General features: G+C 37.3%; 1 protein-coding gene across 5 annotated transcripts in view; it reads left to right on the plus strand.

Moving 5' to 3' along the window:
* Positions 1–24,736, plus strand: part of LOC127853242 (protein XRP2-like) — a 90,303-nt gene that overhangs the window by 31,242 nt on the left and 34,325 nt on the right. For 2 of the 5 annotated variants that reach the window (XM_052387580.1, XM_052387581.1), the window contains exons 5-9: positions 10,628–10,731; positions 13,830–13,958; positions 17,508–17,588; positions 18,048–18,147; positions 18,927–24,084. In XM_052387580.1, coding sequence (XP_052243540.1) covers positions 10,628–10,731; positions 13,830–13,958; positions 17,508–17,588; positions 18,048–18,147; positions 18,927–19,102 — 590 coding nt within the window. In that variant the 3' untranslated portion in view covers positions 19,103–24,084. Of the gene's footprint in view, positions 1–10,627; positions 10,732–13,829; positions 13,959–17,507; positions 17,589–18,047; positions 18,148–18,926; positions 24,085–24,736 lie in introns of those variants that run through there. The other 3 variants (XR_008036537.1, XR_008036538.1, XR_008036536.1) reach the window with 3 other exon arrangements.

The following is a 24,736-nucleotide window of genomic DNA, read 5'->3' on the forward strand; positions in this document are numbered from 1 at the left end:
CTGGCCTGCTATAGCTACTACTATCCAGAATTAACTGGTAAGGCAGGTCTGCTATAGCTACTACTATCCAGAATTATCTGGTAAGGCTGGCCTGCTATAGCTACTACTATCAAGAATTAACTGGTAAGGCTGGCCTGCTATAGCTACTACTATCCAGCATTAGCTGATAAGGCTGGCCTGCTATAGCTACTACTTTCCAGAATTAACTGGTAAGGCTGGCCTGCTATAGCTACTACTATCCAGCATTAGCTGATAAGGCAGGTCTGCTATAGCTACTACTCTGTAACTCCAATATAACGCGGATGACGGGGTCCAAGCCACGCAACAGTGTTATAAACGGATAGCGTTATAAGTTTTGAGCTTATTTATTGAAGGGGGCTATAGACTATAATATAGGTCCTGTGTATTGCCATGCTGTGTTGTCATCCGCAAATACATGCATATAAGCCGAATCGAACGATTCCAATATAATTACAACATCACTAACGAAAAAATAATCTTACACATTTATGACGAGAAATATGTTTAAGAATTTCATAAACAATATCCATATGCCTACGCCATTTTTCTGAAAAATAGTACAGTGCTTTATGGGGCACAGTTTTCATTGGACGAGCGAATTTAAATTTAGATTGAATGTAATACGATTCATGTACAAAGAAATGTTTTATTGCATCATACGTAGCATGTAAAAAACGTGCTTGCCGTGGACTTTCTGATAAAGGGCAAAAATTGAAGTGAATCTCTGCTTACATTTACACTGCGTTAGCATGTAAATAAATCGTCAGGATTATTAAATATATTTTTATGCCCCCTTCGAAGAAGAGAGGGTATATTGCTTTGCTCATGTCGGTCTGTCGGTCGGTCCGTCCGTCCGTCCGTCCACCAGGTGGTTGTCATACCATAACTCAAGAACGCTTGGGCCTAGGATCATGAAACTTTATAGGTACATTGATCATGACTCGCAGATGACCCCTATTGATTTTGAGTTCATTAGGTCAAAGGTCAAGGTCACGGTGACTCGAAATAGTAAAATGGTTTTTGAATGATAACTCAAGAATGCATACGCGGCCAACAGGGCACACTCTGAACAATATTACTGAAGCAACTGGTGTGTAATCCTAAATCTATAATTATCAGTCCAATGAAACATCATCCTTTTAGTAAAATACAGTGGATCAGTAAAAATATTATCAGAATATGAGATTTTTTGTATATTTTGTATGTTAAATATTGTGTTAATGTTTAATTTTGTTGATTAATATAAATATAAGCAGGACAGGGGAGGTAATACACTATTATATCTTTCTTATATACAGGGGAAACAAATGCAATAACTTTAAATTTATTGTTCGGAAATGGAAGGTTGGAGAAAAAAGGGATCCAAGCATCCCCTGCGTTATATTGGACACAGCGTTATAACGAACCGCACTATATTGGAGTTACAGTGTACTATCCAGAATTAGCTGGTAAGGCAGGTCTTCTATAGCTACTACTATCCAGAATAAGCTGGCAAGGCTGGCCTGCTATAGCTACTACTATCCAGAATTAGCTGGTAAGGCTGGCCTGCTATAGCTACTACTATCCAGAATTAACTGGTTAGGCAGGCCTGCTATAGCTACTACTATCCAGAATAAGCTGGCAAGGCTGGCCTGCTATAGCTACTACTATCCAGAATTAGCTGGTAAGGCTGGCCTGCTATAGCTACTACTATCCAGAATTAACTGGTAAGGCTGGCCTGCTATAGCTTCTACTATCCAGCATTAGCTGATAAGGCAGGTCTTCTATAGCTACTACTATCCAGAATTAGCTGGTAAGGCTGGCCTGCTATAGCTACTACTATCCAGAATTAGCTGATAAGGCAGGTCTTCTATAGCTACTACTATCCAGAATAAGCTGGCAAGGCTGGCCTGCTATAGCTACTACTATCCAGAATTAGCTGGTAAGGCAGGTCTTCTATAGCTACTACTATCCAGAATTATCTGGTAAGGCAGGTCTGCTATAGCTACTACTATCCAGAATTAGCTGGTAAGGCTGGCCTGCTATAGCCACTACTATCCAGCATTAGCTGGTAAGGCAGGTCTTCTATAGCTACTACTATCCAGAATTAGCTGGCAAGGCTGGTCTGCTATAGCTACTACTATCCAGAATTATCTGGTAAGGCAGGTCTGCTATAGCTACTACTATCCAGAATTAGCTGGTAAGGCTGGACTGCTATAGCTACTACTATCCACAGTTAGCTGGTAAGGCTGGCCTGCTATAGCTACTACAATCCACAGTTAGCTGGTAGGCAGGTCTGCTATAGCCACTTTTATCCAGAATTAGCGGGTTAGGCTGGCCTGCATAGCTACTACTTTTCCGAGTTAGCTGGTAGGTTAAGGAGACTCTATAAACTTGTAGTGCTTTTGACAGTGAAACAAGATTGTCATTATAATATTGTGGGTGATTGCATACATTCTTTTTATGCCCCCGGTAGGTTGGCTTATAGCAGTTGAACTGTCCGTTAGTCAGTGTGTCTGTCCGTCCGTCCGAAAAAAACTATGACATTGGCCATTACTTTTTGAATATTAAAGATAGCATCTTGATATTTGCATGCATGTGTATCTCATGGAGCTGCACATTTTGAGTGGTAAAATTTCAAGGTTTACATCATCCTTCAAGACCTAGGGTCGAAAAAACAAAGTCAAGGGAAGTAATTAGCTTTAAATGGACATAGTTATCTGACCTACCCACGTATATATTATTGTTACCGTATTTTACCATGTATAGCGCGCTCCCATGTATAACGCGCATGCGGTTTTTTAAAGCCAAAATGGAGAAAAAAAAGAATACAAGACCAAAAACCTGAAAATTGGACCAAAAATGGTCGCCATTCTTATATTGCGAAATCATTTAATCTGAGTTTTTCGGGCGCCTAATTTTTTGTTTTAAAGTAGGAAGCGTTTATACCATCAGGAGCATGAGTTGCATAGCACTATATTTTCGACAATTTTTAAGATTATTCTCTCAAGAACACCGTATATGTCTTATTGCCGTGCACTGCGCGTGTTTTTTCAAGACCCCTGCGCGTTAAATTCATACCACTATTACCTATTCCACACATTTGAAAAATGTAACATTTTCATTACCTGCCGCTCACAAAATCGTATGACATAGTCTTCTGCAGACCCGCAACATTGCAATGTCAAATTTTACGCAAATCGTCTGTGGATCCCATTTTATTTTTCATGGACTTAAATATTTCCCCATTAAGAGATGCTCCCCATTTAATCCAGTTTGACCCGGTATTTTGCGCCTTCACTGCATCTAGTTGATCAGTATTTATAGTGAGACAAACAATACACCCGAATGCTCAATTCCATACAGTTGGCGTTATCGGCGTAAAGCCATTAGACAAATATCATGAGTTTGTCTCTATTGAAAGAAAATAAAACAAGTCTATATCTCTATTGTTGGTTTGTAACCTACGTAGTATACTCGCACAGTAGCATATCAATGCAGAGATCGGAAAATCATTGATAAACGTTTTCGTAGTTTCAATGCTTAGGGCCGAAAAATTTGGGCAAATCGGGACTCAACTTACGTATAACACTTGCTCAATAAACCGTTAAACTCCACCTCCGTTCTCTGCAAAAGGTTCGAAGGCGGAGCTTTGCACGTGCTATTATTTAATTGGACGATTGCCATTGAGGAACAAACACACGATTGGTTGGGGATGTTGATTGCTAGACAAAGGAAGCCAATTTTGTCGGTGAGAAACTTGTCGCTTTATTGCTTCAGACAGGAAGCGGCTTTCCTTTGATGACGTCAAACTGTCAATTCACATAGACTGCAAATTTTCGGAATTGCTTACATTAAACTTTGGATTAAATTATCAAAATAAAGCAAAAGTTAAGAAATATGATTGAAATAATTAGCGTCAGTTCAAATAAGACGTTTTTGCGTTGTAAATCAACGAGTTTTCATGACAACAATAAAAAAAAACAATACCGCGACGACGCAGCGATCGATATACCTCGATTTTTTAAAGTGAACAATCAATAAAGAAGTGTCTGTCGGTCGGTCCGTCCGTCCACCAGGTGGTTGTCAGACGATAACTCAAGAACGCTTGGGCCTAGGATCATGAAACTTCATAGGTACATTGATCATGACTCGCAGGTGACCCCTTTTGATTTTGAGGTCACTAGGTCAAAGGTCAAGGTCACAGTGACCCGAAATAGTAAAATGGTTTCCGGATGATAAATCAAGAACGCTTAGGCCTAGGATCATGATACTTGATAGGTAGATTGATCATGACTCGCAGATGACCCCTATTGATTTTGAGGTCACTAGGTCAAAGGTCAAGGTCACAGTGACCCGAAATAGTAAAATGGTTTCCGGATGATGACTCAAGAACGCTTAGGCCTAGGATCATGAAACTTGATAGGTAGATTGATCATGACTAGCAGATGACCCCTATTGATTTTGAGGTCACTAGGTCAAAGGTCAAGGTCACGATGACTGGAAATAGTAAAATGGTTTCCGGATGATAACTGAAGAACGCTTATTCCTAGGATTATGAAACTTGATAGGTAGAATGATCATGACTCACAGATGACCCCTATTGATTTTCAGGTCACTAGGTCAAAGCTCAAGGTCACGGTGACCCGAAATAGTAAAATGGTGTCCGGATGATAACTCAAGAATGCTTATGGCTAGGATCATGAAACTTCATAGGTACATTGATCATGACTGGCAGATGACCCATATTGATTTTCAGGTCACTAGGTCAAAGGACAAGGTCACAGTGACAAAAAACATATTCACACAATGGCTCTCACTACAACGGAGAGCCCATATAGGGGGCATGCATGTTTTACAAACAGCCCTTGTTTATTAGAGAGTGTCAAGGGCCAGAACATTTATGAATAAACTTGAGTGCAATTGAATTATTTCAGAGCATCAGAGTTATTGTTTTTTCCTTAAGGTTAAATCTTTTACAGCAGAGGCATCTACTCATCACTGTTTTAAGTTGCAAATAATTATTATTCTGACAGACAAAGTAGTTGTAAGGGAAGGGTAGACTAGTTTTAGGTTTTCCATCTGTTGTTGTCTAAACAAAATTGGAATTCTTGTCTAGAGCATATCTTGAAAATTACTAGAGATATCAACTGAAAACTTCTTTCTTAGGTAGATGTCATTGAGGTAGTGTGCATTCCACAAGAGCCACAGCTCTTGTTCCCCTATTGTAAGAGTTATTGCCCTATGATCATATAGGTAGTAAAATTGTGTCCCGAGCATATTTCCAAAACTAAAAGAGATTTTTTTTTAAAAACTTGATCGATTGTTGGATCTCATTTAGGGGGTCTTGAGAACTGTAACTGTTGTTCCACTATTTATAGAGTTATTGCCCCTTGTTAATTTTGTTGTCCCCAAAGGATTGCACTGTCCGTCCGTCTGTCCTTCGCACTTTGCGTTTAGGTTTCGAAAAATACTCATAACTTCTATGTCGCTTCAGATTTAACATTCATATTTGGTATGCATGTGTATATGGACAAGGCCTTTCCATACGCACACAAATTTTGACCCCTTTGACCTTGACCTTGAACTAAGGGTCCACGTTTAGGTTTTGAAAAATGCGTTTTGGTTTCGAAAAATGCTCATAACTTCTATCAAAGCATTTATCGAGAGCAAATGTCATCCTATGGAGACAGCTCTTGTTGGAGTTAAAAAAAAAAATTAAACTAAAAGATATATCAACTGTAAACTTAATGGGTTGGTAGATCTGACTGAGTGCATGTGTAGTGCACAAGAAACATAGCTATTGACCCATATTTTTACAGTCATTTGTCTTGTTTTTTCTTTATTTTGTCTGGAGCACATCTTGAAAAGTGAGCGGTTTTGAGTTTTTTTGTAGATAGGTGAACATGATTGAGGGTTTTTGCTATTAAAGCGCCCTTTGTGTTCTTCAATTTTGTGCTGATCTCAAGAAGTATATGAAGTATCAGCTTTAAACTCAATTTGTAGATAAATCTCATGAATGGAATGTGCCATGCACAAACAAACTATAGTTATTGCTTCCATATAGTTATTGCCCATTATTATGCCCCCCTTCGAAGAAGAGGGGGTATATTGCTTTGCACATGTCGGTCGGTCGGTCTGTCGGTCGGTCCGTCCACCAGGTGGTTTCCGGATGATAACTCAAGAACGCTTGGGCCTAGGATCATGAAACTTCATAGGAACATTGGTCATGACTCGCAGATGACCCCTATTGATTTTGAGGTCACTAGGTCAAAGGTCAAGGTCACGGTGACCCGAAATAGTAAAATGGTTTCCGGATGATAACTCAAGAACGCTTATGCCTAATATCATGAAAGTTGATAGGTAGATTGATCAGGACTCGCAGATGACCCCTACTGATTTTCAGGTCACTAGGTCAAAGGTCACGGTGACCCGAAATAGTAAAATGGTTTCCAGATGATAACTCAAGAACGCTTATGCCTAGAATCATCAAACTTCATAGGTAGATTGATAATGACTGGCAGATGACCCCTATTGATTTTTAGGTCACTAGGTCAAAGGTCAAGGTCACGGTGACCCGAAAATAGTAAAATGGCTTCCGGATGATTACTCAAGAACACTTATGCCTAGGATCATCAAACTTCATAGGTAGATTGATAATGACTGGCTGATGACTCCGATTGATTTCAGGTCACTAGGTCAAAGGTCAAGGTCACTGTGACCCGAAATAGTACAATGGTTTCCGGATGATAACTCAAGAACGCTTATGCCTAGGATCATGAAACTTGACAGGTAGATTGATAATGACTGGCAGATGACCCCTATTGATTTTCAGGTCACTAGGTCAAAGGTCAAGGTCATGGTGACTCGAAATAGTAAAATGGTTTCCGGATGATAACTCAAGAACGCTTATGCCTAGAATCATGAAACTTGATAGGTAGATTGATCATGACTTGCTGTTGACCCCTATTGATTTTCAAGTCACTAGGTCAAAGGTCAAGGTCATGGTGACCGGAAATAGTAAAATGATTTCCAGATGATAACTCAAGAACGCTTATGCCTAGGATCATGAAACTTCATAGGTACATTGATCATGACTCGCAGATGACCCCTTTTGATTTTCAGGTCACTAGGTCAAAGGTCAAGGTCAGGGTGACCCGAAATAGTAACATGGTTTCCGGATGATTACTGAAGAACGCTTATGCCTAGGATCATGAAATTTGATAGGTAGATTGATCATGACTCGTAGATGACCCCTATTGATTTTCAGGACACTAGGTCAAAGGTCAAGGTCACAGTGACAAAAAACATATTCACGCAATGGCTGTCACTACAACGGAGAGCCCATATGGGGGGCATGCATGTTTTACAAACAGCCCTTGTTAGTTTTAAGCTCACCTGAGCGCAATGTGCTCATGGTGAGCTTTTGTGTCCGACATGCAGTATCAACATTTGCCTTGTTAACACTCTAGAGACCACATTTATTTCCGATCTTCATGAAATATGGTCTGAAGATTTGTCTCAATGATATTTTGGACGAACTCGTAACTGGTCATGGTTGCTTGAAAAACATGGCCTTCAGGGGGAAGGGCATTTTTATGTCTCCACTATCGTAGTGGGGGACATATTGTTTTTGCTCTGTCTGTTGGTCTGTCTGTTGGTCTGTCTGTTTGCGCCAACTTTAACATTTTGCAATAACTTTTGCTATATTGAAGATAGCAACTTCATATTTGGCATGCATGTGCATCTCATGAAGCTGCACATTTTGAGTGGTGAAAGGTCAAGGTCAAGGTCATCCTTCAAGGTCAGAGGTCAAATATATATGGCCAAAATCGCTCATTTTATGAATACTTTTGCAATATTGAAGATAGCAACTTGATATTTGGCATGCATGTGTATCTCATGGAGCTGCACATTTTGAGTGGTGAAAGGTCAAGGTCAAGGTCATCCTTCAAGGTCAGAGGTCAAATATATGTGGCCCAAATCGCTTATTTTATAAATACTTATGCAATATTGAAGATAGCAACTTGATATTTGGCATGCATGTGCATCTCATAGAGCTGCACATTTTGAGTGGTGAAAGGTCAAGGTCATCCTTCAAGGTCAGAGGTCAAATATATGTGGCCCAAATCGCTTATTTTATGAATACTTTTGCAATATTGAAGATAGCAACTTGATATTTGGCATGCATGTGTATCTCATGGAGCTGCACATTTTGAGTGGTGAAAGGTCAAGGTCATCCTTCACAAGGTCAAGGTCATCCTTCAAAGTCAAACGTTATATAGGGGGACATTGCGTTTCACAAACGCATCTTGTTTCTTATGTGGCTTCAGTAAAACCTTGTTAACACTGTAGAGGCCAAATTTATCGTTCGATCTCCATGAAACTTGGTCAGAAGATTCTTCCCAATTATATCATGGACAAAATTGAAAATGATTCCAGTTTGTTAAAAAACATACCCCCCAAGGGGTGGGGCATTTTTCCTTATTTGGCTTTAGTTAAACCTTGTTAACACTCTAGATGCAATATTTATTGTTCGATCTTCAAGAAATTTGGTCAGAAGGGCATTTTTATCTTATAAGGCTATATATGGCTATTGTAAAACCTTGTTAACACCTTAGTTTTAATATATAACATCAGAGCTCCAGATAAAAATTTGGTCAAATTCTTATTTACTCCCTATTTCGAAAATTAATTCTCATTTTACCCCTTATTTATAAAATTAATTCTTAACACTATATTACCAAATAATGTTTATGCAGGGTTCGACACTAAGGCACGTCCGACAGACATTGTCTAGTAAGATCGGTGGTCGGGCTAGTTAAACTGCGGGCTAGCTTGTCCGACTGGTCGTACATGAAAAAGTCTATAATGATTAATAGAACTATAACTAACTGCTGTGAAAACCTTTTTTCTTAATGTGTAAAATTACTCTCGTATCCGTTATTTACATCAGAACAAAACTAGCGTTTATATAAATAAACGCGGAGCATTCACATGATTCATCGCTATTTTTAGACTCAAAGGAGGGCTTCCAGCAGAAATTGCTTTTTCCATTGGTCAAGTTGTCATGAATATTAATGATTTTCTGCAGTGTTGTAAACCTTTACAGCATGTTTTTACGACTTCTATCGAAAATCGGTTACGTCAATGCAAACATTTTGGCGTAGCAGACGAAAGAATGTAATTTAAAGAATGGCTTTGTTCAAGTTCGGATTTTCGTCCGAAAAATCAGTAAAAAAAGAAGAATCCGTCGGTAAAACTGACAGGAAACTTGAATATAAAAAAAAGAAAACGTCAATTTTATCCTAAATGGAAAATTGAGTTTCCATGGTTTGAACTTGACAAAGAAAAGCAAAAACTGTTTACTCTATGCATCAAAATAACTTTCTGGTGTTCACTGATTTTTTACTGATAAATCCTGATTAAACAGTTACATGACACAATTGTGTTTATTTGCAATGTCATTTATGGTCTAGTATACATCAGATTCGGGCTAGTAGATTTTAAGAGGAGCTGGTCCGATGGTCTTGCTGTAAAAAAGTTAATGTCGAACCCTGTTATGCATTGTTTTTGACACATCAACAATCCAACATTTTGGTTTATAGTCTTGGAAAAGCCTGGCTTTCTTTTCCGTTTCTTGCTTTCCCATAATCGGACAGCTTTTTCTGGCTCAAAAGACCCCACATCTATCTTGCTAATCTTGCTTTTTTTGCCTTCCACGCTTCGATACACCGCTTCGGTCGGCCATTTTGATTTTTTATTTAAAACAGTAACTGACACTTCGGCTTAGGTCATAATGGCGTTTTGGTCGCCGCTAAAGTCATATCAAAAATATACATTTAACATTTAATTTTAATGACATTTTGAATAGGTATATTGTATATTACTTGTGTATAAAAATTACGATAAGTGTAATTAAAAAGGTACAATAAACAGTAATGACTCGCCTGTAATACCAGGAGAACAGAATCGAGACTGTTTGGCCTTTCGACCGATCTTGAGTGTGGCCCTTCCTTACAGCAAACGCTTGAGTGACGTTGACTTAAAGTTGTAGTTTTAATTGAGCGCCTCGACGAGTCAGAACTGGGATGAAATGTTTACCATATATAATTTGCTACTGGAAGTTTTACGCACGTTCGAAAATGTCGAATTCGTGTTTTATGTTTTCAATGCGTAACTTTACGCAAAGATTTTAAATCTAAATCGTTATTTAAGAAATTTTATTCGTTTTTACGCCTTTACGCATGTTATCTGGAGCACTGTATAACATCACATTTTATTGCACATATCTTGCAAACTAAAGTTGACATTCCTCCATATTGGGAAGTGCAGTCCACAAGAGCCAAAGCTTGCACTTTCATAATTTCACAGCTAGTCTTGATTTTCGTGCTGACGTTACAGTGCATATCTCAACAATAATATGAGGTATCAAGGTGAAACTACAAAGTTTGAAGCTTTCATTGTTGGAAAATTTGTTTTATAACTGGACTATATGCCCTTTGAATATAGCGGCTTGGGAGGGGGGTATTTCATGCACAAACTTGATAGCTGTATTGCTTTTAGATTAAACTTAGAGTTTTTGATATATTCAAGCATTATGATAACTAACACACCGTTTATTCAGTTCAGTTCCGGGAAGCAGGCCTAAGTGTGTTCAACAACAACTGGAGCAACATCCATGACTTCACCCAGGATGCCACGGAGACACATTACACCCTACTCCCTGAGGTGGTACATTGAAGGTCGCACTAGTGACCCTTTGACATTGCTGTAATGTGCAATTGACCATTGACCTGAACGTGGCACAAGTGTCCTGTGGAAATTGGTCTTTTGTATATTTGGCAATTGACCAGTTACGATTATAAAGTCATCAGTTGTCCTCAACTTTTCGTTTATATTTCATTTGTTAGTCAAAGCTTTCAATCATTTGACACCTGAGATCAATAGAAAGGCATGAAAAGCTGTTTATATACAACAGTTACTGGGCAATTATTTTACCCATCAGTAGTCAATCTATCAGCATATCTGTCACAAAACTTTTTAGGGCTATACCTCAGAAACTATATTAGATATCCACATGAGACTTCATAGGTGTATAGATAACAATGAGGAGAAGTACCATACAAAAGAATCATAACCCTACTTTTTATGCCCTTGGTAGGGTGGCATATAGCATTTGAACTGTCTATCCGTCCGTTCGTCTGTCCGAAAACTTTAACATTGCCCATAACTTTTGCAATAATGAAGATAGCAACTTGACATTTGGCATGCATTTGTATCTCATGAATCTGCACATTTTGAATGGTGAAAGGTAGAGGTCAAGGTCATCCTTCAAGGTCTAAAGTAAAAAAAAATCAAAGCGGTGCAGTAGGGGCATTGTGTTTCTGACAAACACATCTCTTGTTCTTTAATATTATTTCCCTTTGTTTTGTTTTTGTATATTGTAACTCTTCAGTGCTATATCTCAGATACCAGACAAGACATGAAACTTCATGGGTGTACTGATATTAATGCGGAGAAATTACATGCATAAGAACCATAACCCTTCACTTTCTTTAAAAAGAGTTATTGCACTTTGTTGTTTTGGTATGACAGAACTTTTCAGAGCTGTATCTCAGACACTACAACATTTCAACATGAAACCTCATGGGTGTGTAGAAATAAGTAGGAAGAAGTGTCATGCACATGAACCATAATTACATTTATTGTTCTTTGTTGCTTTTGTATGATGTAACTTTTCAATGCTATATCTCAGATAGGCTACAAGATTTCAACAGGAAACATGTGTTTATAGATATCAATGAGGAGCATTGCAATTCATAAAAAACAATTACCCTACACTTAATTATATTTTATGACTACCATATATCAAGGGATTTGCACCTATATATAAACAAAATTTTTGTGTTTGGCGGGGATATTATTACAAAGCATTTGCTTGTTTCACATAATAGAAGAGGCGCAGAGAACAAGTTTTGGTGAATAATTAGTTCTCTGTGAGTATCATTGGAAATTCCTGACTATAGTATAGGTTTCCCTTCCATCATTTCTGTCTGTGGGTCTGCACATTATTTGTCTGTGATTTCTCATGACTGACTAAAACTACTTGGAGGAAACCTGGTATACATATTAAGGGCATCATGAGGATTATGCCTTATCCCCTTTTCACCACATGGCAAAGGTCGGGCCTTCTTAACTATTGTGATTTTGTCACGAGGTCGCCTACGAAGTGAATGTTCTGAAGAGGTCATCATTGTTGTTTTCTATAGTCAGTAGTACATTTAAAACATTAGTAAAAGGTCAAAACTGGATTGCACTTCTAGTATTTTTAACCAGGTTTTCCGAAAGAAAAAACTGGTTATTTGATTGGCAAATGTGTACGGCGGGCGGAACAAGCTTGTCCAGGCCATAACTATGTCGTTCATAGTCAGATTTTAAAATCATTTGGCACATTTGTTCACCATCATTGGACGGTGTGTCGCGCAAAAGAATTATGACGATATCTCCAAGGTCAAGGTCACACTTTGAGTTCAAAGGTCAAAAATGGCCATAAATGAGCTTGTCCGGGCCATAACAATGTCATTCATTGTCAGATTTTTAAATCATTTGGCACATTTGTTCACCATCATTGGGATGGTGTGTCGCGCAATAGAATTACATGATATCTCCAAGGTCAAAGTCGCCACGACTAAAAATAGATTGATTTTGAAACAAGGGGGCTAACTGTGATGAACAATCAGTAGCAATGCACATTTTGAGTTGTAGTTTATCCCTTTATCAGACTTTTTTATGTCCCCCACTATAGTAGTGGGGGACATATTGTTTTTGCCCTGTCTGTTGGTCTGTCTGTTGGTCTGTCTGTTGGTCTGTTTGCGCCAACTTAAACATTTTGCAATGACTTTTGCTATATTGAAGATAGCAACTTCATATTTGGCATGCATGTGTATCTCATGAAGCTGCACATTTTGAGTGGTGAAAGGTCAAGGTCAAGGTCATCCTTCAAGGTCAGAGGTCAAATATATGTGGCCAAAATCGCTCATTTTATGCATACTTTTGCAATATTGAAGATAGCAACTTGATATTTGGCATGCATGTGTATCTCATGAAGCTGCACAATTTGAGTGGTGAAAGGTCAAGGTCATGGTCATCCTTCAAGGTCAGAGGTCATATATATGTGGCCCAAATCGCTTATTTTATAAATACTTTTGCAATATTGAAGATAGCAACTTGATATTTTGCATGCATGCGCATCTCATGGAGCTGCACATTTTGAGTGGTGAAAGGTCAAGGTCATCCTTCAAGGTCAGAGGTCAAATATATGTGGCCCAAATCGCTTATTTTATGAATACTTTTGCAATATTGAAGATAGAAACTTGATATTTGGCATGCATGTGTATCTCATGGAGCTGCACATTTTGAGTGGTGAAAGGTCAAGGTCATCCTTCACAAGGTCAAGGTCATCCTTCAAGGTCAAACGTCATATAGGGGGACATTGTGTTTCACAAACACATCTTGTTAAATTTTAAACCTGGTTTTGTGACAATTTTGTCCCTTGTTTGACAAGTAAATTGCAATGATTATACGTTTGCTATCAACAATATTTAAAATTGTATGTTTGAAAAGAACACATTATCATAAAACTGGATATGCTCTTTTCCCTTTATGTTTTCTATTCTAACATCTGTCAGTTTCTTCCACAGTTTATCATAAGTCTTCCTGTCTGTCTGCACAAATTTAAATAACTGGAAGAAAATATCATAAAATTGGATGCAGCAATTTCTCAGGTAGTGTTCAATGCAACTTGCTGTTACTGTTCCGTTTCTCAGGATTCCAAGGTTGAAGACTTTGTGCCTCTACCTACTGGAGAGATGTTTGAACCAATGCATATTGATCTAAACCTAGACAAAAGTGTTGTGCCACGATCCATGGGGAACAGAAGGAAAACATCCGATGAGGTAGAAATATTGATTTTTTTGTGTGTTATATAATAATCACATTTATTTTTTGTGGCCAAAACAGCTTTATTTCAGTGGTTACCTTTGTGGTGCCAGCTCTTTCTCAGATCAAAGACAATAACAGTTTTTCTAATTAATGTCAAAGATGCTTGTACATGATCAGGTTGACGTTTTCTAAACACCTGATAACAAGCAGGTTAAGATAACAATGATACTCTAGCTGCTTAATGCATACTTGTTCCCGGCAGAGACTCAATATCAGCATTTTTAGAGCCTATATATTTGTAGTGTGTTTGGTAACAAAATATATGTGTAGAGTTTAACCTTATCTATGTACAGTCAAAACTGAGAACAGCGATCACTCAAGGGAAATTACCAAAGTGGCCTTTGTCCACAAGTGACAGCTGTTTTCCGATCACCACTTTTTAGATGGTTGGTCAGTCGGTTGTATTGCTTAGTCTTTACCCCACCCACTCAACAAAGGCTCATTGCCAATAGCTCATTATAATAACATAAGTAACTTATATTAAATAAAACAGAGTAATATCTAATAAATTGATTTAATTTAATATTTTAAAACTTAATATATGACTTCATCAACAATAGTATGATTGTTTACTCGTGCATCTCGATCATTTAGTAAAAAAAGGTTTTCACATGTCATTCATGTCACGTCCGAACAAGTCCGAACAAGTATAAAAACAAGGGATGGCAAAATTATTTGAATAATATCCCCGCCAAACACAAAAATTTTGTTTATATATTTCAAATATTCATAATTGAATAACATAATTGATATTCGAATATTCGCAAATTTTTTATTTTATTTTTTCAAACATAATTGCCCTAATATTTAATAACCTGCGAGCTGCTTACTAATTGGCACCCGAAATCACTTGTAATTAACATGTTTATGTGATGTTCTTCATGTCAAACTGATTACTTGGCCCATATCAGCGTTGATTGCGCAATGCAATATACACACTCTAAGAAAGGCCTCGAACTGTTGTTTGTCAATGGGGTGCCTGCAATTAACGGCTTCAATTGACTTGCGAATAATAATTAAGTTTATGCGATCACAGTATGAACAGCCATTAAAATGTGTAAATTACTCAAATTGCGCATGCAATATACACATTCTAAGAAAGGGCCCGAACTGTTGTTTGTCAATTAGGTGCCAATTAAGGGATTCAATTGTCTGGCGAATTATAATTTATTTTCTGTGACCACAGTTGGAACAGACATTTAAAATATGTGAATTATGAAAATTTAACATATCATACAATTTCAAAAAGTAAATTTTTGGTAGAAAACTGCAGAACGATTGTTTGTGATAAGGGATCATAATTTAAATCTGAAAATGCCACCAGCCCCTTCGAAAGTATGGAAATACTTAACATGGTCTGTGGATAAGAAGACCGCAACGTGTAATGTGTGTAAAGTTAGTTTTACATATGCGAGTCTACTACAAATCTGTGGAATCATGTCACTTGAGCCAGGACGACACGGAAGCATAAATCACATAAAAAGGCGCTGTCACCACTGAAAAGCTTTGTGATGTACTTTGCAAGACATATTGATATGTTTTTTTTTTTATAAACGTACATGCTATCGTTATTTAAAAATTTCAAATAAAAATAAAATTCTATGACATGATGTTTTTCCTTATATTTGTTCTTGAATATTGGGTGTACTTTGCATGCCTTATTGATATGTTTCTCTATATAAACGTTCATGTTCTCGTTACTTTACAATTTCAAATAAAAAAATATTCTATGACATGATGTTGTTCCTTCTATTTGTGCCCAATTACAGTGTAAGTCATAGTATTAGCCGACAGTGATACACTTTTTCGATAGCAATGTTAATAAACAGCCTTGTATTTAGCAAACGGATATAACTTACAAAGCAATGGAAGTGAACACAGAAAAAGTGTCACTCTTTTCTGATATTTTTCGCCTAAATAGGCTTTTTCAAAGTTTGTTTTTACAATTTAGCTACATTGTCTTTCTATTTCTCAACACAACAATTGTATATTCAATTGTATTTCTGGGTCGATTTATATTTAATATCCTTACTGGATACGAAACAGAGTAATAGAAGTTAAATCAAACCAGCCGTTTTATTCGAATATTGATTGAATGGATTTGCGAATATTTGAATACCGATATAGGTATTCGATGCCATCCCTAATAAAAACCGGATTCGCTGTCGTAAACCAAAAGTACAGTGTAACTGTACCATTCTCATCCAAAGAAAGAGACACTAAAATTTTGTAAATTATTTCTATGCAAACATCACACTAAAAGCATTTTCATTCAAACAACCTCAAGATAACGTCACGCAAAAAACTTCAAACCACACACAATCATTTTCACTCGCATTAATCTAATATATCCATACTCAAGGTTGTAAGTATAATGTACTAATTAGCAATCATTTAATTAGCGGTAATTACTTTAAACCTGTAACATAATCTGACATTTTTCCCCATTATTATCCCCGGTAAACAAACCTTCTCATCACTCTATTATTTGTTTTCTCGTAACAGGCTGCTTTGATCATATCAAAGGCAGTAACCACTAACAGATTCTTTACCCACAAAATAGACGTACAAATGATGCTTTGTGTTTTTACTTTTCAAGACTCAAAACGACTGACGCATGATCATTGTTAACCATGTTTTCCTAAGAAGAAAAAACTGGTTATTAGATTTGGGAATGTGGGCGGGCGGGCGGGTTAAACAAGCTTGTCCGGGCCATAACTTTGTAGTACATTGTGAGATTTTAAAATCATTTGGCACATTTGTTCACCATCATTAGACGGTGTGTCGCATGAAAGAATTACGTCGATATCTCCAAGGCCAAGGTCACACTTAGAGTTCAAAGGTCAAAAATGGCCATAAATGAGCTTGTCCTGGCCATAACTATGTCATTCATTATGAGAAGATAAAATCATTTGGCACATTTGTTCACCATCATTGGACAGAGTGTCGCATGAAAGAATTACGTCGATATCTCTAAGGTCAAGGTCACACTTTGAGTTCAAAGGTCCAAAATGGTCATCAATGAGCTTGTCCGCGCCATAACTATGTCGTTCATTGTGAGAACATAAAATCATTTCGCACATTTGTTCACCATCATTGGCGCACGAAAGAATTACGTCAATATCTCCAAGGTCAAGGTCGCCACGACTAAAAATAGATTTATTTGGAAACCAAGGGGTTTAATTATAAACAATCAGTTCAGTTTGAGTTGTCTCCCTTTATCAGGCTTTTTTCATATTGAAAATCTGGTTTTGTGACGATTTTGTTTCTTGTTTTCATTACAATCACGATTTTTAGGGTGGAATGTACTGGCTGTTGGCTGTTATGGACAATTAATTGGCCTTTATTCTCAACTGTAAAATAGAGTGATTTTTGTCGGGGGATCCAGACTGACCATTGACCGTTATTCTCAAGTGACTGTTAGGTCAGTTTTAACTGTATTTTGTTAAATAATGCTGTGCAATGTGATAGTTGTTGTTATGGCAACATTTATTCTGTTTCAGTCATGTCTAGTTGTGTTTTTCTATGGCGGAAATTCTCAAGAAAGAGCCCTGTCTTTCATAGATGGCATGAGGCAAACCCATGTAAGTTATTGCAAGCACTAACAGCTATGTGAAGTTATGATTAACATCTCATTCTTATTATTATAGCTTCTGGATACTTGAAAAAAGCAGGTGCAATTACTTTGGTAGTCACAAATAGTAATTGTATTAACTATTTAAACATGGCTAGTTTTTCGTAAAATATGATGGCACAGACTTGGAAGTAAGCAATATAGATACGGTAAAATCAAAATATGAAATCATTTGTGCAATTGATGAGCAGAGAATTCAATTTTGAATATTTTGAATTTTCTTGACTTTACTATGAAAACCTGAAAACCATTGTTGTTACTTTTTTTCCGCAGGTTCTTGCTTGTTATTTAAGGTTGAGTTGTACTCACATTTTATATCTTCACTGTAGTTTAAATGTGCGATAGCCCTTATAACTGATATCTATTCAGCCTGAGTGTGTGATAGCCCTTATAATTGATCTCTATTCAGCCCGAGTGTGTGCTAGTGCAAACCAAGGAGCTTAAGATGCAGTCTAACGATGCACAGCGAGTGTTTGGAACCGATCTCTATAAGGAGGCAGTCAGTAGAGGTAGGTAACGATGCACAGCGAGTGTTTGGAACCGATCTCTATAAGGAGGCAGTCAGTAGAGGTAGGTAACGATGCACAGCGAGTGTTTGGAACCGATCTCTATAAGGAGGCAGTCAGTAGAGGTAGGTACATTTCTTGCTTAAATGGATAACTTATTATCCCCCCCCCCCCCTTGAAGAGAAAACTCTCAAAATTCTTAACTTTACCTCTGTCTGTATCCCTCAATATATCTGTTCTTGTTCAGTGAACATTACGCTCATAAAAGAAAAGGTTGCTGTAGCAAACTTTTAATGGTGTCCACCTAGTTAGTGATCAAGAGATCCCAGGTGCGATCCCTACTCAGGTAGTGTTCTAAAGATCTACTCAAACAGACACCCAAGTTTTAGTTCAACCCAGGAAACGGGTTATCAATAAGCGATTGGTGTTCGATGCAATCAAGCTAAAAATACAAGGTTTTAATCCTTACAATGCGGGAACCGAATTTTGAAGGCCTTTGCAAACAGTTTGGATTCAGATGAGACGCCACAGAACGTGGCGTTTGGATTCAGATGAGACGCCACAAAACGTGGCGTCTCATCTGGATCCAAACTGTTTGCTATTCTGATAGTAATTTTTGAAAAAAATTCGAAGAAATGCTAATTGTAGAAATTCAGCAGACGACATTTTAGCAGACGATAAATTTCCCAGCATGCAAAGGGTTAAAATAAAACAGAAGAGTAATCAATTACTATGAGTGTTGCTGTTACATTCTGAATGTTTTCACAATGTTTACCTTGCAGGACTGGTGATAGGTCTTGAGTACAATGGAGAACATTCCATACAGGTGTGTCAGGAGGTTGTCATGACAACCGCGGCCGGCTCCACAGGCCTTGTCTTTGTGAGCCAATCACGTGAGTCCGCCCAGCAGCAGATACACAACTACTACGACTTCGCTGACATGCAGATGAGCGTATGATTGGCGGATATACTGGTGATCTCTGGGAGGCAACTAGCAGGGTTGTGGTCGAGTGCAATATTTGGCCTTTTGACTGGGGCTGATGAGAAGATTTTTGCACTAATCATATAAAAGTTAAAAATAAAATTTAGAATACTACATCTTTATAAATTGAGGACAAAATGAAAAAATCAGATAAATGTTATACCACGAGGTGTTAAATAATATATGTTTATTTGCTCTGCTTGTAATCCTCAACCACTCTTCCTAACTTGTGGTTTAGATTTGCAAAGGATGCTTAACTGACATCTTATTTCACTTATTATGCCCCCCTTCAAGGAAGAGGGGGTATATTGTTTTGCACATGTCAGTCGGTCAGTCCGTCCACCAAATGGTCTCCGCATGATAACTCAAGAACGCTTAGGCCTAGGATCATGAAACTTCGTAGGTACATTGATCATGACTGGCAGATGTCCCCTATTGATTTTCAAGTCACTAGGTCAAAGGTCATGGTCAAGGCCATGTTTGGGGGTAGCATTTGTCTCCAACCGTGCACACTTGTTTAAGTTTATAATGGTATCACTTAACTTTGCCTATGATTATCTGCATAAGATCAGGGGTGTGATTGAGGTGAAGTCCGAGGGGAGGAAAATTCTGTATACTGATTTTGACTACCCGAATCGCGTGCATAACGCAATGACAAACCTTAAAACAGACATTAAAATAAACACCATCTTTAACTTATCAACACAATTTTTTATGAAAATATTTTTAAAATTACGTTATGCAAAGTTACCAGTTTTATTAGTGATCAAAATCAATGGGTGTTTCGATACCTGTGAACGATGACAGCAATCTTTCTTTTGAGCTCAATGCCTTTAAATTCTACATAAGTTCAACAATGTTACATTGTTCAACTAATGACAATTTACCACATTTTACGTAGTTCAAGATTTTTACACAATAGAATATGACTTCAGCCTTACCAAGACAGTTGATCTTCCGTACCCATTCAGAAAGTGGTATCGCTTTCTGATTTATATCCACTGTTGTTTCTCTCCTTTTCCATTTAAATTTGTTTTTCAATAATTGTTAAATCTTTGTCAGCATTAACGCTTCACATAGGCGCCATTTGCAATCAAGTCAGCAAAGAAATATGAAACACATTTTAAAAGACCGATTTAAATTGGAAGATTGATAAAATATAGCCAATGACATCGCTCGTTTCAAAAAATGCTAAGACAGAATACAAGTGTAATATGCGGAGAGGTTTCGCAGGCCGCGGATTTTTCGGGCTGCTTATGAAATACATTCGCGGATTCGGTCGTACTTTCACCCATTTTTTCGAATTTACTCGAACCGGACAACATCCGCGGAAAAATCACACCCCTGAAGATAAGGTACCCTGTACAAGTGTAATAATTTCATCCAGTCCACATTGACAAACAATAATATGGTGAACGATGTTATTGAATTTCAAAATTTGATTTCCAAATTATCGCCATGTAATGTAATTTTATTGGCTCGGCTGTTTTCAGAGAAAACCCGAGGTATTGTCATAGCCAGCTCGTCGTTTTCGTGTTGTGTTGTCTGCCGGCGTCGTGCTAAAACCTTGACATTTTGCTCTACAATCAAAGTGCTTCCACCTACAACTTTGAAACTACATATGTAGATGCACCTTGATGAGATCTACATGCCACACCCATTTTTGGGTCAAAGGTCAAGGTCACTGTGACCTCTTTAAAAAAAAAAAAATTCTGACAAGCTTTCACAGCCGAGCATGGCACCCGTTATGCGGTGCTCTTGTTTATATTATATATATATATATAAACGTAAACATTTGCTTTTGCATTAAAAACATATCATTTTTTGATTCACATTCCAGTATAATTGGAGCTCAGTATTTCTTCTAGTTAAATACAATGTTGTCTGTATGTTTTCAACAGTGATGCTGTGTTAATTTAGTAATATTCATGCTATATATACTGAATATCATTTTATATATTTGAATGTTGTTGAAGTAGAGGGGTAGATTTTGTATATTTGAAGTTATTAATGTAACTAATTTTCTTTCTTAAAAAAGGCTGTGTTGGTCAAGTGTCAATAATAAGAGTTGGTATAGAGGAATGTTTACAGTATTGTAAATGAACTAAAGTTTCCTTGTAGACTGCTAGCCTTTTAACTCCAATAATATAGATTTTGTTTTGCAGAGTGCTATTTGTATGTGATTTTTTTGTTTGTCTCATTTGATTTTAGATCTGAACTTAAATGTGAATATCATTTGGAAGAATTCATTTTTATTTAATACTATTATTATAATATGATATTTTTAATGACTGACAAATTATGTTGAAACACAATTTTTTACTGAACATATTTTGTAATAAAATTAGGTATTGCATTTCAACATAGTGATTTCTTTTAATTAATAGCATAAGTCCCATATATAAGAAAAAAGTTCTGCTCATGGCCAGGGCTCAAAATTAACCTAAAAGCTAACTTGCCCGGCAGGGCAAGTACTTAGAAATTTAATCTACTTGCCCTGAACTTAAAGCCATTTGCCCAAACATGAAATATCACATTAACTGTTAACCTCATATATTTTCATAAAGATCGAAATGATCAACCACAAAACCTTTTTTATTTTTGCACATTTAACAAAATGATTACAGCAATTAACAAAATGATTATAGCAATTAAAAGTCTAATTAAAGTCTAAATTAAATGCTTTGTTCTTTCTTTTATGCACTTGCCCGGGCGGACAACTAGATTATTACGTAACCTGCTCGGACCCAACTTTTACTTGCCAGGGGCAATACGACAACCGTTAATGTTGAGCCCTGCATGGCTTATATGAACGTGACTACACATATTTTTATGCCCCCCTTCAAAGAAGAGGGGGTATATTGCTTTGCTCATGTCGGTCGGCCTGTCGGTCCGTCCACCAGGTGGTTGTCAGACGATAACTCAAGAACGCTTGGGCCTAGAATCATGAAACTTCATAGGCACATTGATCATGACTCGCAGATGACCCCTATTGATTTTGAGGTCACTAGGTCAAAGGTCAAGGTCACGGTGACCAGAAATAGTAAAATTGTTTTTGAATGATAACTCAAGAACGCATACGCCTAGTTACATTTAATTTTTATTTGTTTGCTCCCCATAAATATATATGAGGAGCATAACTATAGTTGCCTTTTTGTACGTCCGTTCTTCCTTCCGTCACACTTTTGTTACAGTTTCTCATAGTGCCTTCAATATTTTACCAATCTCTTACATATTTGGCATGTAGGTACCTTGCATGGACCTCCACCTATTGATGAGGTTTTACGTCATTGGGGTCAACGTCACCGAGGCTAATAAAAGATTTTCTGTTACACTTTTGTTACAGTTTCTCATTGCGCCTTCAATATTGTACCGATCTCTTACATATTTGGCTTGACGGTACCTTGCATGGACCTCTACCTTTTTATGAGGTTTGACATTACTGGGGTCAAGGTCACTGAGGCTAATAATAGATTTTCCATCACTCTTTTGTTGCAGTTTCTCATAGCGTCTTCAATACCTTACCGATCTCTTAAATATTTGGCATGTAGGTACCTTGCATGGACCTCTACCTTTTGATGTGGTTTGAGGTCACTGGCGTCAAGGGTTACCTAGGCTTATAGTAGATTTTCTGTCACACTTTCACATTTTCTCATAGCGCCTTCAATATTTTACTGATCTCTTACATATTTGGCATGTAGGAACCTTGCATGGACCTCTACCTTTTGATGAGGTTTGATGTAACTGGGGTCAATGTCACCGAGGCTTATAATAGATTTTCTCAAGGTCACACTTTTTTCCACACATTTAACCCATATATCGACAAAGCATCATTGGGGAGCATCCATTAGTGGTACTGATATACTTGTTTATTATGCCCCCCTTCGATGAAGAGGGGGTATATTGCTTTGCTCATGTCGGTCGGTCTGTCGGTCCGTCCACCTGGTGGTTGTCAGACGATAACTCAAGAACGCTTGGGCCTAGGATCATGAAACTTCATAGGTACATTGATCATGACTCGCAGATGACCCCTATTGATTTTGAGGTCACTAGGTCAAAGGTCAAGTTCACGGTGACCAGAAATAGTAAAATGGTTTTTGAATGATAACTCAAGAACGCATACACCTAGGATCATGACACTTCATGGGTAGATTGATCATGACTTGCAGATGACCCCTATTGATTTTGAGGTCACTAGGTCAAAGGTCAAGGTCACGGTGACCCGAAATAGTAAAATGGTTTCCGGATGATAACTCAAGAACACATACGCCTAGGATCATGAAACTTCATGGGTAGATTGATCATGACTCGCAGATGACCCCTATTGATTTTGAGGTCACTAGGTCAAAGGTCAAGGTCACGGTGACCCGAAATAGTAAAATGGTTTTCGGATGATAACATCAAGAACGCATACGCCTAGGATCATGAAACTTCATAGGTAGATTGATCATGACTTGCAGATGACCCCTATTGATTTTGAAGTCAAAAGGTCAAAGGTCAAGGTCACGGTGACCCGAAATAGTAAAATGATTTTCGGATGATAACTCAAGAACGCTTTTGCCTAGGATCATCACACTTCATAGGTACATTGATCGTGACCCGCAGATGACCCCTATTGATTTTCAGGTCAAAGGTCAAGGTCACAGTGACAAAAATCGTATTCATACAATGGCTGCCACTACAACGGACAGCCCATATGGGGGGCATGCATGTTTTACAAACAGCCCTTGTTTTAAATATTAATTTGTCAATCCAAATAACTCATGTCGTCATTGTTTGTGATATTGAAGTTGTTATTAAGAACTGCTTACTTATTGTGGTGTTGCATGTGGCTTTGAGTCCTATGGCTCATAGATATTGTCTATTAACATAGTGGTATATGTATCCGTCCATGTTATGTCAGTGGTTTTACAAGGTATTTTTACCAGTAATATTTCTTAATAAAGATTAAAAATTTATCAGCTGCATTTGTTTTCTTTTTTAGTTTAATTACCTATGTTGATGTTTTGAGCTTACTAGTTGTGTTAAAGTTTACTCGAGCATGAATTGCTCAAGGGTGAGCTATTAGAGTCAGGCACTGAATGTTTTCGTCAATAATTGATTGTACGAAAAGAGTATTTTGGAAAAAAAAATTTTTTTTACTAATTAAATAAACATTATTGAAATGTACCTATTCTTCCAAAAATTTTAAACAATTAAACTTAAAAAAAACACTGGAAGATATTAAATTAATTTTAAACAAAGGATCTCTAGAAGGTCCCCTAGGAAAATAGTTTTACAAACACACATTATTGTGATTCATTTAAATACATGGCAAATAACAACAATCAAAACAAACTAATATAAGATGAGAGAAAGAACGACAACACTGGTTCCAAGTTAAAAACTATTTTACACACATGATCCTTTATTTATCAGTATTGTTGGTGTATTCACTTTTTCAGAGATATGTAAATCACAGATCTTTGGCACATCAAAAAAGTTCTTTTTTAACTTGTAAGATATTAGTTTAGTTTATTTGCTTGAACATAAGATGTGTTTTTTTAGCAATATATATTCAGGAACAAAGCTTCATGTACACTTTTTCAAGTGAAAAAATATGCCAAAAAC

Source organism: Dreissena polymorpha, chromosome 12 (genome assembly GCF_020536995.1).
Source record: "Dreissena polymorpha isolate Duluth1 chromosome 12, UMN_Dpol_1.0, whole genome shotgun sequence".
Classification (NCBI taxonomy): Eukaryota; Metazoa; Mollusca; class Bivalvia; order Myida; family Dreissenidae; genus Dreissena; species Dreissena polymorpha.